The 15,207-nt window shown below is 49.8% G+C and overlaps 6 protein-coding genes across 6 annotated transcripts; 1 reads left to right on the top strand and 5 right to left on the bottom strand.

Annotated features, from left to right (window-relative positions):
• Window positions 1-133: 133 nt before the first annotated feature.
• On the top strand, window positions 134-1,775 carry BDV17DRAFT_300314 (MFS transporter; the record flags this gene model as incomplete). Its single annotated transcript, XM_073764032.1, has 1 exon — window positions 134-1,775. The coding sequence occupies one exon, from the start codon at window positions 134-136 to the stop codon at window positions 1,736-1,738; it is 1,605 nt and encodes a 534-aa protein (XP_073612268.1). The 3' UTR covers window positions 1,739-1,775.
• Window positions 1,776-2,750: 975 nt separating this feature from the next.
• Window positions 2,751-4,134, bottom strand: BDV17DRAFT_283978 (TauD/TfdA dioxygenase family protein; the record flags this gene model as incomplete). The annotated part of the gene is made up of 8 exons (XM_073760456.1): window positions 2,751-2,784; window positions 2,844-2,922; window positions 3,066-3,103; window positions 3,186-3,319; window positions 3,350-3,452; window positions 3,528-3,694; window positions 3,746-3,855; window positions 3,912-4,134. The coding sequence occupies 8 exons, from the start codon at window positions 4,132-4,134 to the stop codon at window positions 2,751-2,753; spliced, it is 888 nt and encodes a 295-aa protein (XP_073612267.1).
• A 615-nt stretch (window positions 4,135-4,749) lies between these two features.
• Window positions 4,750-6,180, bottom strand: BDV17DRAFT_300313 (uncharacterized protein; the record flags this gene model as incomplete). Its single annotated transcript, XM_073764031.1, has 1 exon — window positions 4,750-6,180. The coding sequence occupies one exon, from the start codon at window positions 6,178-6,180 to the stop codon at window positions 4,750-4,752; it is 1,431 nt and encodes a 476-aa protein (XP_073612266.1).
• A 493-nt stretch (window positions 6,181-6,673) lies between these two features.
• On the bottom strand, window positions 6,674-8,485 carry BDV17DRAFT_300312 (major facilitator superfamily domain-containing protein; the record flags this gene model as incomplete). Its single annotated transcript, XM_073764030.1, has 4 exons — window positions 6,674-6,698; window positions 6,763-6,846; window positions 6,903-8,155; window positions 8,204-8,485. The coding sequence occupies 4 exons, from the start codon at window positions 8,483-8,485 to the stop codon at window positions 6,674-6,676; spliced, it is 1,644 nt and encodes a 547-aa protein (XP_073612265.1).
• Window positions 8,486-9,446: 961 nt separating this feature from the next.
• Window positions 9,447-10,064, bottom strand: BDV17DRAFT_294491 (uncharacterized protein; the record flags this gene model as incomplete). Its single annotated transcript, XM_073762849.1, has 1 exon — window positions 9,447-10,064. The coding sequence occupies one exon, from the start codon at window positions 10,062-10,064 to the stop codon at window positions 9,447-9,449; it is 618 nt and encodes a 205-aa protein (XP_073612264.1).
• A 2,678-nt stretch (window positions 10,065-12,742) lies between these two features.
• On the bottom strand, window positions 12,743-13,960 carry BDV17DRAFT_272234 (RidA family protein). The gene has a single exon (XM_073758869.1). It carries the CDS (start codon window positions 13,893-13,895, stop codon window positions 13,377-13,379), a length of 519 nt encoding a protein of 172 aa, XP_073612263.1. The 5' UTR covers window positions 13,896-13,960; the 3' UTR covers window positions 12,743-13,376.
• Between the last annotated feature and the right edge of the window lie 1,247 nt (window positions 13,961-15,207).

Below are 15,207 nucleotides of genomic sequence, written 5' to 3'. Positions count from 1 at the left end.
CTGGCGTGACGATCAGCCTGGGCCGAGCTGGCATATCCACTCCCTCAATTGCCTGATAAAAAAAAAAACTTTTTCCTCCAGAAGGAATGCTGCGCTTTCTGGCAATCACCTCCCGGCCTGCATCGTGGCTGTCATGTCTCCCACCACGCACAAAGAAGGTGCAGCGCCTGCGACCATCCCATTCTGGCGCCTCCTCTTCGACCAGGGTGCCGTCACCCAGTCAGCCATTGACCACCCATACCCAGGCTCCGGTACTGAGGAAGACCCCTACGTGATAACCTGGATCCCCGACGACCCGCGCAACCCGCTATGCTTCCCAGACACGCTGAAATGGGCCATCACGACCCTGGTGTCGTTGTCAACATTGGCGGTCGCCCTTGTATCCTCTGGCTACACGGGCAGTCTGGTTGAAATCGTCGAGTACTTTCAGATCAGTGAAGAAGTGTCCTATCTAGGTATCTCGCTGTTTGTCATTGGATTCGCGATTGGGCCGATCTTCTGGTCTCCGCTGAGCGAGATCTTTGGCCGTCGCTGGATCAACATCATCAGCATGGCTTCCCTGACAATCTTTACAGCCGGCGCGGTGGGCTCAATGAACACCCAGACCCTGTTAATTCTGCGCTTCTTCGGTGGCAGCCTTGGATCGGCTCCCATGGCAGTCCCAGCAGGCATTATTGCCGATATGTTCCCCCCCGTGAGGCGCGGCCTAGCCGCCGCAATATACTCGGTTGCACCGTTCCTAGGCCCAACTCTCGGGCCCATCATCGGTGGCTTCATCTCTGAGAGCGGTGGCTGGCGATGGGTGCAGGGCTTCCTCGCCCTCTTCTCAGCCACTCTCACCGTGGGCATCATTTTTCTCCTCCCCGAAACATACGCCCCCGTCCTCCTCCGCAGAAGGGCAGCCAGACTCCGAGCCCTGACTGGCCGAGTCTACCGCAGCGCCGCAGACGACAAAAAGCAACCCATTGGCCAAGTCCTCCTCGCCGGTCTCTCACGTCCTTGGATCCTCCTCTTCCGCGAGCCCATCGTCTTCCTACTCTCCCTCTACCTCGCCATCATCTACGGCATCCTCTACCTCCTCTTCGCCGCCTATCCCATCGTCTTCCAGCAAGTCCGCGGCTGGTCTGAAGGCAAGGGCGGGCTCTCCTTCATCGGCATCTTAATCGGAATTGTCCTCACCCTCCCCTACAATATCCCCATGTACTACCGCTACAAGCGCAAAAGCGCCGCCTCGCCCAACGGCCGCCTCCTGCCCGAAGAACGCCTGCCTGACAGCTTCCTCGCCGCCATTGCCCTCCCCATTGGCCTGTTCTGGTTCGCCTGGACGAACTCGCCCTCCGTGCACTGGGCCGCTCCCATCGCCGCGGGCGTGCCCTTCGGCTTCGGCATGGTGATGGTCTTCCGCCCGATCTTTAACTACCTTGTCGACGCGTACGTTATCTACGCAGCTAGTGTTCTCGCCGCGAACTCTCTCTTGCGATCTATCTTTGGTGCTGTCTTTCCGCTCTTCACAAAGTACATGTTCCAGGACCTAGGGATTCACTGGGCTTCGTCGATTCCGGCATTCCTTGCCCTGGTATGTGCGCCCATGCCATTTGCATTTTATTGGTACGGGCCCTGGATTAGGCGGCATTCGAAGTATGCGGCCGAAGCGGAGGCGTTTATGAAACGCGTGTTTGGGGAAGATATTCGCGAGAAGAGGGATGAAGAGAAGGGCCCAGGCTCAGGATCTAATTGATGGCATTTGTAACGGCTGGTTTTCCACGACTTTCAAGTGTTCCCTGTGGCAGGGCCTGCAGATAAAAGAATTCGCAGTACACTATGCTAGAAAAGCAAATAGAACCGTATAGAACCCCATCGTGTCTTTTTTTTCTAGCTCGCGTTAGCGACCCCATCGCATCGCCGATCAGATCCACACAAACACCAGCTCTCTGGTTAGAAATCTTGGATCTGAACCTGGATCTGGTTCAGATCAGGCTGCCGGCGACTGCAGATCTTGGGTTGAGGCCCACTCTTGAGCTGAGCCGAAGATCGATTCCTTGAAAGTGGACGGACAGATTCCGACTTATATTTCCGGAGCTCCGAACTCTGAGCCGGGAGGAGGCAGGATGATAATTAGCATTGGTGTTATTCTCGTTCTCCAAAGGATGTATCTTGCTGGCGACCTTGATAATTAATTGTAATCCCTGCGGATCGCGGCCTGCGGATCCCGATTCCTGACTTCAGGCGAAGCCGCGAAGGAAATCATGGACCTTGGAATATCTCCAAAATGCTAAATCGGGCTATTAAACTTGCCAGGAAAGTTGAGTGCTCGGACTGATTTGGGCGCTGCGCATATCCCCTCTATCTCATACGCCGTCTCTACGTACTCTTACTGCTGTATGAAGTCACCGCTGCTGTGCGGCGGGGTTGGAGTTCGAGGTTAAGTCGAAAAGAGGACAAAGCTCGTGAACATTATAACTTGAATAAATATCTAGAATCGTGATTTTCTGATTCTTGGTCAATCGAAGGAAAGGAAAATTATTGCTCGAATGGAGCCTGAAGTTCAAGGCATGATTCCTATATATATCTGCAGATGTTCAACCTTAAACTCTAATGTATAGTCTGTAGTTTCCGTGCTTTGTGCCCCGTAGAAGACTGAGCTAATAAGGTATAAATGGTTTCCTGTCCAGTTGAGAATGGCGACATCGCTGCCTCGCGGGCAACGATGGCGGCTGAGCAATCGAGGTTAGGGCTCGGGTAGCTTAGCATCATGTACGCCTGCGAGGGCCAAACATGTAATAGCTGCAAATTCATTAGTATGCTCGGGCTTAGTGCTTTGGGGGTGTGAACAAGCAACTTACTTGTCCCAGATAGCAAGGTCGTTTGTTCCCCACTTGAAGCGAATCTGGAGGCCATGGTTTCCGGTGATGAGTCGGCAGACTGAACAGCACAATTAGCATTCAATTGCCGGTATCAAGGACAGGGGAGGGTATGGAGTGTAATATTTCTTTAAAATCTCACTCTCCCGCTTCGTCACACCCTCAATCCAGCCGTTGTCAACCTGCCCCGCTGCCCAAAGAGACTCTTCCACCTGGTGACAGGGTTCGTACGGACAAGCGGGCTCTAGATCCCAACACATTAGCCTCCCTTGACCCAAGGAATGACAGATAGTGGGTTGGATTGGTTAAGCTGATGATACATACTGCCTAGCCTTAAAATCAAACCCCGTATTCTCAGGAGCACCACGGTCACCCTCAATGATTTCAATCCTGTGCTCCTTGGCAATGTTCTTGAACGAGGGCTGGTGGTGCACGGCCGTCAATGTATCCGCCAACGCCTAGATAGGCGGCGAGAGTCAATCGTAGACTTCGTATCCGCTGGCCCAGAGAGTATCTCCGCCAGCCTGGTCTTCGGGGGAGTGTGTGATTTTGGGTATTGCGTAGTCGGAGGGGGCGCGTTCGAACGTTATACTAGTAAGCAAAGATTGCTGTTATTGTTGGGCCGAAGTGCGAGGGGCACGGGAAGGAGATTTGGAAGTGACGTACTCAGCATGCCACCCCTCGCTAGCAAGGTGTTTGAAGTTCTTACGGAACCGGTCTCCGTAGTAGTTGCGGTTTGTCTCGGAGGAGATAAAGGAGATTTCCTCGTCGAGTTTGCCGTGTTCATTGACGGTTAGATTGCGGCCGGTATTGTTGGTGGCGTGGCGGTGGAGCTATTGTTCACGATTATATCAGGGGAAAATTGTGAGGGCAAGACAAGGTACCTTGGATGTCTCAGGCTTTCCGGAAAGTTCACCGAGCTTCTGGCCGAGAACCTTCTGCTCATCTGAGTTGATGCTCTGGTTGCGGAAGAAGATGACGCCGCGGCGGGAGACTAGGGAATGTCAGTCAAATAGGTCCTTACAAAAGGGGTTGACGAGGGCGTTATACCAGTTATGGCTAAATCACAAATCCTTTGATCGTCGTTCAAGATATCGGTAAGATAGACGTCAGGGAACTCGCGCCCGATGATAGGCGTGAAATCAAAGCTCTTGAACTCATCCAAGGAGCCCAAGCACTCGAAGAGCTCGCAGATGTATGCAGAGGTAGCTGCGGCATTCTGTGTCTCGGCCTTTGTGTCAGGAACAGCGGCCGGGGCTGTAGAGGAAGCCATAGTGCTTCGCTTTGTTTGCGCGTGAAGTGCAACTTAGGTAGAGCAAGGTATATCTCCTTGACTCTGACGAGGGCACTACTATATACCTCTGGCCTCCTCCAACTCGTTTGCATCATAGCTTCCTGAATCACATACGTGCCACAACTATTATCAGATCTCTATACAAGAAGGGTGAAAGATGTATGAGCCCCTCATTGACAGCGTCTTGCAACATAATGAATAATACCCCAATGACTGACATGGACAGAAGCCATAGGTTGGAGTAGGTATCAAGCAAGCCACGAAGAGGTGAAATGACGGAGTATATGCTTTGCAGGTAATCGGCGATAAAAGAAGGCCATGGCTGCCAAAGGCCGAAAATCTAGTGCTCTGCCCTCAGACACCAGGATTCAGAGAGGATAATATAAGCTCTGCGATAAGGTCATCTAATCAAGGGTATCCCTCTACGGCCTCTTTCAGAAGCTCGGTCAATCTAGGCTTCAGCTATAGCAGTGATTCTTCAGGCTCACAACAGAGCGCAAAACCCGGCTTAATACACCAAATACTGTACAACCATTCAGCAAAATATATACCATAATACTGTAAACTCCTGTGATATCAACTACATTCTATACCCTACAATTTCGCTACAACCCCATCCCCACTCCCATTCTTAATCCGCTGCCAATACTTATCCTTCGCCTGCAAAATCGCAAACCCTAACTCCGGCCAATTATCCCCAAACACCGGTAACGCATAGCCACTCGTCCCCTCGACAGCCGGCCCTGCAAGTTCCCTCAGATATTCAAAATACTCCTTGAAATCCGGTTTAATCTCATGGAACAGCGCGCTCGGCCCTTTATACTTCAGCCTTTCAACCTCCCATTCATCTTGCTCCTGTGGTGTAGGTAGGGGATTGCCGTTATGGTTAGCGAAGTACCGCGCCACGGCAACGGCCTGGTACTCGTAGACGCGGAAACTGAGAGCGCCGCGGACTTGTCCTACGAGTGCGAGTGACGGGTCGCCGATTTTGAAGATGTGTTGGTAGAAGCTCGCGACGCGGTTGGATGGCGTTACGGGGTCGGGCACGAGGAAGGGGTAGACCAGGCGGTAGCCTGTTGCGAAGAGGACCTTGTCGACTTCTGAGATAGTCGTTCCGTCGCTGAATAAGAGGGTGACGCCACCGCTTGGAGATGGAGTGACTTTTGTGATGGTTGGCTTGATGGATACACCGGGGAGCGTGAAGACGTTTTGTAGGGCTTCGTTGCTGCCGCGTTGTGAGAGGTAAAGGTCGCCCTTGACCACGGCGTGCAGATCGACAATAAGGTCTGCGGAGGAGATATTCCCGCCGACAACGACGACGCGCTTATCAACATAGTCATTGCCGTGTCGAAAGCTCTTCGAGTGTTCGAAAGCCGTTGGACGAGCCTTCAACGTCTCCTTGAGCCCTTCAATCTCAGGAATCAATGGTACATTATAATGTCCACTCGCAACGACCACCGCATCGAAGTCTTCAGCCCACCAGTACTCAACCGGCTGGTTGCGCTGAAAGTGGCCAGATTGCCTCGCAGTAACCCTCCACTTCTTCCCAACCTTTTCAACCCGTTCAACAGTTGTATTGAATGAAATCAAATCCAGATACGGCCTCGCAATATCCTCAAGATAACCCGCAACAACACGAAATGGCCGACTCGGATTCCCCCTTCCCAACTGCCTTACCGAAACCGCAGAATTCACCTCAGGGAATGGCTTATGCGTGAATGCCATCGTGAGCGCGCCGACATTACTATCTAGCGCATCGTGGATCCCCGTCCGCACGGTCGTGTCTTCACGTACGGGGGCTGTGAACGCAGGCAATATGTCGGGTATTTCGTTCTTGGGACCGGGCGCGCCTGGCGTAGGGAAGACGTCTGGGATGGGATCGTAGTGCCATAATCCACCGACGCGGTCGCGGCGCTCGAAGGCGCGGATTCGGCTGAAGGTGTTTTCGTCGACGAGGGCTTTTAGGGTTGAGATTCCAGAGGGGCCGGTGCCGATTACGGCGATGGTGTTGTAGCGGGGGGTCATGTTGTCGGCGAACCTTTTCTTTCTATTCTCCGGGAGAGACTGTGGGATGGGCTCAATTGCGACTGCAATTCCTTTTATAGGTCTTTGATTTCGCAAAAGTGCGAGTCAGTCGTAGCGGGACTGGCTGCATCGCACGGTTGGAGAAGCTGATGGCGCAATGGCCCCAGTGCGTCGAGGGCGGCATGGTTTATGGAAGTTGGAGTAGAATTACTGTTTGATGGAAGCTGCACTGGCGTGATTCTTGCAGCGAGGTTCAAATAATGGGGCATTGAGGTCTACTAAGCTTATCAGCGCGTATAGCCTCATTTAAGCGGTATTGACGTGATTACCGTGCAATGGCATTTGCTACATCCACATATCGTCTTGAAGAGTCTTTCAATGTCTCTATCCTGGTGATATCAGTCTATCTTGGACGGGGGAAGTAAATTTCTCGATATATTGTGTCGAGCAAATCACATTATATATTTTCAATGCATCAACCTCGCGAGGTCAATTAGGAGGCAAAGGTGAAGTCAATCCTATTGCTGTCGTTAACATAGCGCTCCGTATACTTTAAGTGGCTCCACCAGGTACTACACTCACCGTTTATTGTTCAACACGGGATTTTGGCGCAGGTATGCTTCCCTCTGCTCTGTCGACATAGCCTCCCATTTCGCCGCGTTTCGCCTTGGTTCGTTAGCATTACATCTCGAGAAAATGGAGCAACAAAAGATGCAACTCACCGGTTCTGCCAGTCGTAGTAGACTTTCGCCGAACCGAACAGGAACATGCTGGCGACAGCCAACCCAATAAGAACCTTATTCCCTTCCTTATAGTACGGCGCATCCTTGGTCCGATAAACATTTGCCCCAGCGATACTGCTGATCTGCACCGACATATTATACAGTGCCGAAGCCACCGTTCGAGTCCGAACAGACCCAGCATTCCGCGACGTCAGTGCCACAACAACGGGATGTATACTTGGTCCACCAACGAGGAGCGTCAAGATCGCCCAGCGCGGCCAGGGCATGCTTCGCTCGGGCAATGTTTCCAGCGCAATCAGTAGTACCAGATTCCAAACCTCAACGGCAACTCCAAAGAGCAGCCGCTGATTCGTCCGCTCTGCAAGCCACGTCGTCGCAGTAAGCGTGATAATCGAACTGACAGCCGACGGGATAACAAGCAGGTTCGTCTGGAACGTTGTAAAGCCCTGGCTCTTCAGCTGCAACGTAAGGTAATTCGTTCCGGGAGTGGTCGGTATCATCCAAATTAAACCGAGCAGGTAGATAGGCCACATGTGGTAATCCTTCAGCGACTCCCAGAGGAGTTTGGGCGTGACGGCTTGTCGGTTATGCATACTCCCTTTACTAGGATCATCGCGGATAACGCGATTTACCATGATTTTCTCCTCATGCTCGTTAAACCACCCGTCTTTGCCGCGGAATCCGCCTTTCGTCTGAGTTGGTGAGGCCGGCATCCAGAATGCAGCGAGTATGCCGATTACGCCGGTGATTAGGCCCTCATAGGCAAAGAGGTATCGCCAAGATCCACCATCGCTGGAGTCCTTGATGTGTAGGAAGCCGAAGGCGAGGAAGGCGCCGATTATACTGGTAAATGTGTATGATATCCAGAAGCAGGTGAGACGTTTGGGAAGCTCGGATGATTTATAGAAGAATGATAGGAAGAGGATTGTGTCGGGGATGAAGCCCCCCTCTAGGAGGCCGAGTAGGGCGCGGAGGCCCAGATATGCTTCTTTTGTTTTCAGGAATGCTTGACAGGCTGCGACGAGACTCCAGGCGACCATTTGGATGGGGATCCAGCGGTCGGGGCCCAGTCGCTTGGAGATCAGTTGCGATGGGAGCTCCGCAAAGAGAAAGCAGCAGAGGAAGATGGTTTGTCCGGTGTTGTAGTCGTTGCTAGTCATGTTGAGGTCTTCAAGGAGGGTGTCTGAGAGTGCCTGGCAGATGTTGCCTCGGTCGAGCTGAAGTGCGAAGAACTTTTGCTGTTAGCCTGTTGATATAATTTAGCAGAGAATTGGACCTACAGTAACGCATGCAAAAGTGCAAACACGCAAATCGATCTTCCTCACAATCTTCCTTTCCTCCTCCTTCGTCCAGTCAAAGTACGGGTCCCAGCGATGAAGGCCCTCATAGCTGTCAATCGGCCGGTAGAATCGCGGATCCTCAGTTGCGCTGAATGTCGTTTGTTTGATTCCAGAACGACCGAGATTCTCCTTGTCCGAGTCATCACTGTCACTGACGCCGCGAGAGTCGGCCTCTACCTCGCCGGTAGAGATTGGCGCCGATTTGATGTCTTCGTTTGCCATCTTCGGAGAACTTTGGTGTCTGATTAGTGAAGCATATTCGGAGGCGACCACTTATATACTCCATGTTAAGGAAATGTCGTGCCCGCGCACTGGAATGAGATGATGGCGAAAAGGAATATGGCCACGGAGTACGTAGTCCGCCATCACCAATGTGGGGAGGACAAAAGCGACTGCCTAATAGCATCTAGTTCTCCTCATCTAGGGAGTAATCCAAGCCATGCTTAGCCCGTGGCAAGCAGTCCGCGGAGATGCTTGCCCTCCTTACTCCAGGCATCTTGCACCACCTGCTACGAGTATTCACAATCGTACCTTGGCGATTGGCCAGTCGAGATCCAGACGCAGAATGGATATTCATTTAAAGGCGATTTTCTGTCGCTCAAGCTTCTGCCAGGCCCGCTTATTGGTTGCTAGCCTCGGACCGGGACTCGTTGGCGATATATAGGGTAACGATGGTGTCTGATGGTGTGAGATTGTTATCGCCGATGTGTCGGCGTTTAGGTGTCAGTATCGAAGATAGAGGTATTCGACAGTCGGGGTACATTTCTAGTTTTCCTCTAGGTTTACCGTACCTATAGGCCAGAAGGCTGAGCTTGCCTGGCCATCATGGGGGGTAATCCGGCTTGAGTCACGGAGCACGAGGAGCCCTAGAGACTCAGTAACGACATCCCTTGCCCTGGATACTACCCCGCTACATTTCGAGAGAATACGTTCCAGTTGGAGTCTTCAGACGCAGGATATAAGACAGGGGGAATTTAATTCAGGAAAAACAATAGGCAACGCCCGCTAGCGAAAACCATACTCCTTCCTTTAGGGTGATATATGCGAGGACATGCGCATCTGCAATCCACGTACCCATGAAAATTCACTGGACACTTCAAGGTACTGCGGATTGCATAGTCTATGTATCGTGCCGACATGAATAAGGAACAAAATGAGCAAGCACCAAACTCGCTAATACCACCTACTGCCTCTCCCTAGCTTTCTGATCTTCCCGATCCAGGTGTCTGTCCAGCTTCTGCAGGTCTGCAAGAGCAGAAGCCACATCTTTCTCATCGAACATATCCTCACCAACACACGCATCCATGATTGCCTTGACGAACAGCTTACTAGGCTGTTCTGGAGTTTGTGTATACGTAATCAGGAAGCTTGTCCGCTGATCCATCTCAAGCGCACCGACCAGCCGCTTCGTCGTCATCTCTTCACACTTAAAGTGGTTACACGGCCAGGAATAATACTGACGCTTCCAAATATCCTCATCCCTATCCGGGTTCTCGGCCTCCGTGTTGAACGTATAGAACCATTGGCACATATCCGAGCTGCGGTTGTGCAGGATTATGACCCAGGGGCAGACATCGTCCCAGTATGGGTCTTTGGGAACACCGATGTACACGTAGTAGCCCTCTGGGTCAAGGTTCAAGGTCGGGCGCCGCGCGGTTTGTTCTGCTGCCTGTTGTTCCTTGTACCAGTCGGAGTTGAGGATGTCCTCGCTGATCTTGTTGAGGAGGTTGTGGAGGTACACTTTCTCTTTCTTGTTTTTGCCGCTGCTGGACTTTCGGATCAGGTTGTTGTGGACGACCATGGTTGCGGTTGTTTGGTAAAAATTAATAAGAGTGCTTGAGGAAGGAAGAGCGATATTGGAAAGTGCGATGATAGTTCTACACTGTTGGTGAGCGGTTTCCAATTTATGCTTGACGAATAGACCTACCCCTGTGTAAAGAATGACATTGTACATTATACATAGATAAAGGGGTATAAAGGCCGTTTTTTATTTCGGTCGTTTGAATATAGACCCGTGAAAGGCCGGCTGCACAAAGGCCGTAGACCATATTCACGGGCGGGTTATAATGGCCTATTCAAACCAAATTCCATTCCTTTTCAGATATCAGCTTTGTATGGCCTGCCCAAAAACGTCGAAGTCTTGGTAACTGCTTACCGAGGCCTTCTCTTTACTTTATCTGTTCTTTGTCTGCCGCTGCTTGTAACGGCTTTATGACGCCTCTATATCAATCTTTATCAAAGTTAGGTATCCCACAACTAACGGATTATTTGGGACATCTGGAGTTGCAGGGAATCCATAAAATATATTATTAGCCTTTGTAGGTCACTCTTTGTAAATACGTGTTCAATGGGCCATATAATCTGTCCAGCACCATGCATAATTAGAGCAGAATTGGGGCGTGCTTTCCAGTAAGAAAAATACTAGTAACCCAAGTGTGTAAACAAAAAGGACAGACTTCTCTATAAATCATCTAGAATTAACCATAAACTCTGTAAATTACCGATTGCCCCAAATTTAGCGGGACTAAATCAAGAACGATTGAACACTCAAGAACCTCAAAGCCTTTATAATACCCTCGTTATCCAGAATAGGGCTCTTACCCTCATCAGCCCGCTGGAGGAATGCCAACAGAAACTCCTTGGGGTTCATAGGTGGCAGTTTGTCGAAGATCTCATCAAATCGAGCTCTATATTTGGCCTTAATCACGCCGATCTCTATCATCTTCATCACCTTATGACATTGAATAGAGTCACAGGAAAAATCCGCCTTGTCCTTCGACCACTTGTAGTCTTCGTTAAGGTATATGTAAGTCCATGTGCAGTTCTTGCTCTTTTTACCGTGGAGGATTAACACGAAATCAAAGCCTCTGACGATGGGATCGGAGGGTCTGGCGATATAGAGCGTATAGTCTTCGGCGGCTCTGGGAGTATGTGACAGTTTTCGACGGAACCTTTGGTACCATTCAGGTCTCTCCATTCCGTGTCCCATTTTCTCTAAATTTCGCGGAAAGTGCGATGGAGATTGGTGGCTTCACGTCTGGATGTATAGTTCGCGTTTGCGTCTTTTTAGTATAGAGATGAAGGATCAGATAGACGGAAGGATTGAGCGTGATGAGAGAAACGAAATTAGAAATAAGAGGTAAGGGAAGTCATATTTATGTTCATCCCATGAGTCCATCTACAGTTTCAGTGTCTTTATGCACCCGCTAGGGAGGGAAGACGCTGCATTGTGAGAAGTTTAAAGAATAAACGTCCTTTGTGACCGCATTTTCTCTGACAAATGCCTTTATAAAGGCTTTTTGACCAAACGAAAACTAATATATTGCACATTGACGACAAAAGAAAGGCTGAACGGTGGTGGGCAAACACCTGTGGAATCTGGACTGCTGCAACTTGGGTTATTGTAATAATGGAACAGTCGATTACGGAGGATGAAATGAGAGACCGAATCGACGGGCCAACTGCGCCCTTTTATACTTGTCCTCTCGCGTTACAAGTCACTGCTATGACGAGGCGGAGGCGGCAGGGGAGGCCTTTGTGGAGGAATGGGTGAATACCCCTTTGAAGTCTTAGACTTATCGACTCAGAAGCTGTCTTTCTTACTACTAGACGTAGCTAGGCTACTTGTCAGGCTTCTGCTATGATTCTAGCTTGCAACATTCTGTAAGGTTTAGTCCACTCTTTGATTAACATGCCAGGCACAGTCGAGTTGCAATGCACGGAATACGCGTGCCATAGTGTCTCTTTCTACTGATTATGCTCTGGTAGCTAGGCCTAATTGATCTTATGTCGTCCGTATCGGCGCCAGGGGGTATAGAAACCCAAAGGGTTAATGGAAAAGCCTACTCGATTGAAGCCATACGTGACTGATTTCTACTTGGAAGTTAAGTTTTATTCTATCACTAGTCAAACCTCAGATTGAATGCCTAATTTCGTGGTTCGATGAGGGTTCTTACATGCAGAAACAGACCTATCGTTCTACCAAATGTGGGAGTATATCTCATGGCTTTCGATTCGACTCGCAAAGTAAGTACAGATATCCATCAATTCCTTTCCGAAACTCGACCTTCTTGGGAAACAAAAAAGAAAAAAGAAAAAAGAAAAAAGAAAAAAGAAAAAAACAGAAAAAAAAAACCGTTTAACTATAGGAAAAGCAATAACAGGACGATAAGCAGAACAGGTATCCGGTGATTGGGTCACGGATCACAAGTATCTCTCCGGGGGCACATGGACGGCCCCTCTAATGTCCAAGTCGTCCATAGCTTTGTCACACTGCTTCTACGTGACCATACCCTCAGCTAAGCAAAGTAAGAACACATTTACCACAAAAGACCAATGCAGGGACTGTCCAGTTTGGCTACATCCTTGGCCTTGATTTCATGCACGTGGGATGCATCTATCCCGCTGTTACTGGTCTCGGCCATGCTGGTATCGTCGGCGATAGCCCTGGTCTCGGGTAGAAAGAGCAGCAGAGGTGAACTCATGGGAAAATTGTACCATTTTATAACTGTCATTTAGGCTCTTAAGTTTCCACTGTGATGGGCTTTGTGCAACCCTGAAGCTTCATATAAGGGAGCTCAAAGAATGCTCCACATAGGGCCATTGTAGATAGCGCTTTCATCTATCGTGAGAAATGAAAGTCGTCTGCTATTGCAGACAAAGTGGCCATCAAGGTCGAGTGTCAGGCAGTACAAAGGCTTTCTTCCTAGGCAGTAAAGCACTTTTAGCTTTTCTACAAGGACTGTCAAGTGGCCTCTCTTTATGGTTAAAACAGTCATGTCACGAAGCTCAATCAAAGGTGGCCCTGTTAGCGTTGCGCTCCCGGGTCGGTAATGCCACTTAATAGTACTGTAAATATTCCTGGTTGACGAAAGAGGCCTTGATATCTCTCTGAGACGAAGATCTGCAAGTTATTGATGTTGATTCTTTTCGTGTCGTGCGCGAGACTGATCTGAATCGGACAACTAAGTAAAGCAGTGCGGGTGCAGGATCAAAATCCTCTAACCGGGGCCATCAGCCGCACATGTAAGTGGTAACAGGAGGCCATTGGAAGTAATCTTAAGCCCTTCCCACTTCCCCCCTTCCGCCAGCAAAAGTTAACCCGCCACGATGGTCATATCGAGTCATAACTCGGCGGCGGCACCGGCAGCGCCAACCTCACCACAGCCTCAGCATCAACCTCAATCTTCCCATGCCCCTCACCAAGCACCTGGTCCCTGAAGATCACGACCGGCGGTTTATGCATACGCAGACGGCCATCAGGCTCTTGATACGTAAAGAACTCTTCCATCGCATCCCCTAACTGAAAGGTCTTCCCAGGCCCGCTTTGCGTCGAGCTCAAGTAGATCGTGAGCTTGGTGACGTCCTGCGGTCTGGCGCCGCCTTGCGCTAATAGATCGGCGAGGTTGATAAAGGCATTTCTCGCCTGCTCACGGAAGGGGCGGGGCATGTCCACGCGCGGGGTTTGTGGTGGGCGGCGTGCATCCTGTGGGCTTGTGCGGATGAATGCGAGGGTTGGGGTATCGGTACCCGGGGGGAAATGAACGATTGAGATATCTGATGTTGGGAGGGAATGCTTCTTGTTCGGAAGATTGGCCGTTGTGACTGTCGAGTTAGGGGCGGTGGGGGACATGGTTGGAAAGCGCTGGTTACTTCAAGTGGATATGAGGAGGTGGCTGCTCGATATGTAGACTAAACAATTGTGGTTTTGGTAAAGTTCTGGAGTTCTGGAAAATTGAGGTTTGACGTCTTTTAGCGCCTATGTATGTAAGACGGGTAGGGTGCGCAACAAGGCGCAGTGGCGGCTGTGCAGCTAGCTTGAAACACCCACGTGGTGTAGTCAAGACAATCTAAAGGCGCGAAAAGTACAGACGCTGGATGGCTAAGCTCTAAACATCATAAATTTCGATTTACTTTTTAAGGAAACGCGTTTGTATAATGATAGGGCAGATTGTTGGCAGAATTTCTTAACCATTGGTTACATAAATGCTAGCAGCGCATTTACTTGCTTATAGGGCTTCAATCTCTCATTACACTATGCAGAACAGTTAGGCTAGAATCAATTGGTCAATTTATTCAAAAACAATCAATCTGCAGTATCATATTATATACGTTATTGTAGCATATACGTAACACCACAATACTAAACTTCACAGCAAGAATACAAAACAAAAAATCAGCACATTTTCAAAAGAGGACTTGGACATCCTCCTGGGCCAACACACCCTTGACACGACAGTACTCAAGGATGTAAATGACCCATTTGCCCCCTTTCCGTTGCGGTAGCTTTGAGCACTTTGAGGAAGTGCTCGGAAGGCTTGGGGAGGGAGAATGGTCGGAAGATGATTTGTGGAACATAGCTAACATTGATTACGGAGTAGCTGAGTGCTGAGTTGATGGCTTGATAACTTGATGCGGTTATGGAAAGGTAGGATCGAGATTGGTATCGAACTCGGTTGCACCATTAAGTATGAAGAGATTCACCAGACCACCAGGAAGCGAGCCCTAACCCTGTATCACCTTGACAAGCGGAGGTGGTCTGCACCTCTTGACACCCCTCCAGAACATTCACATATTGTACCCGGTGACAGTGCAGTCATACAAAGATCGGAAGCCAGCAGAGGTCTGCAATCATTGTGAATGGTTGCTTGTTTAGATTGGTTGAATGCTCGATGAAGTCCGAAAGAGCGCGTGATCCGAACCTCCAGTGCCTGCCCATTCTGTCCGTTTTCTTTTTCCGTTATCGATTATCATGTACTTCTTGGAATAGTTTTTAATAGTAAGAAGCCATTGTTATAGTGATCTCGATCGTCAACCCCGATGTTGACTCGCGCGTATCTTAAACTGAACCGCTTGATGCTAAATTCTTCCCTTGATGGCAGTATATAGACTTCTAGTTTGACAGCAGACGTGACTGACATGCTTGGCTGCTCCGTTCTATAATA

Source organism: Aspergillus undulatus (assembly GCF_047715775.1).
Source record: "Aspergillus undulatus strain CBS 261.88 unplaced genomic scaffold BDV17scaffold_54, whole genome shotgun sequence".
NCBI lineage: Eukaryota > Fungi > Ascomycota > Eurotiomycetes > Eurotiales > Aspergillaceae > Aspergillus > Aspergillus undulatus.
This window is presented reverse-complemented; position numbering and strand designations above follow the sequence as displayed.

Bases quoted from the DNA above. Each gene is read 5' to 3' on its own strand.
- BDV17DRAFT_272234 (XM_073758869.1), bottom strand. From the start codon at position 13,895: ATGTCCCCCACCGCCCCTAACTCGACAGTCACAACGGCCAATCTTCCG.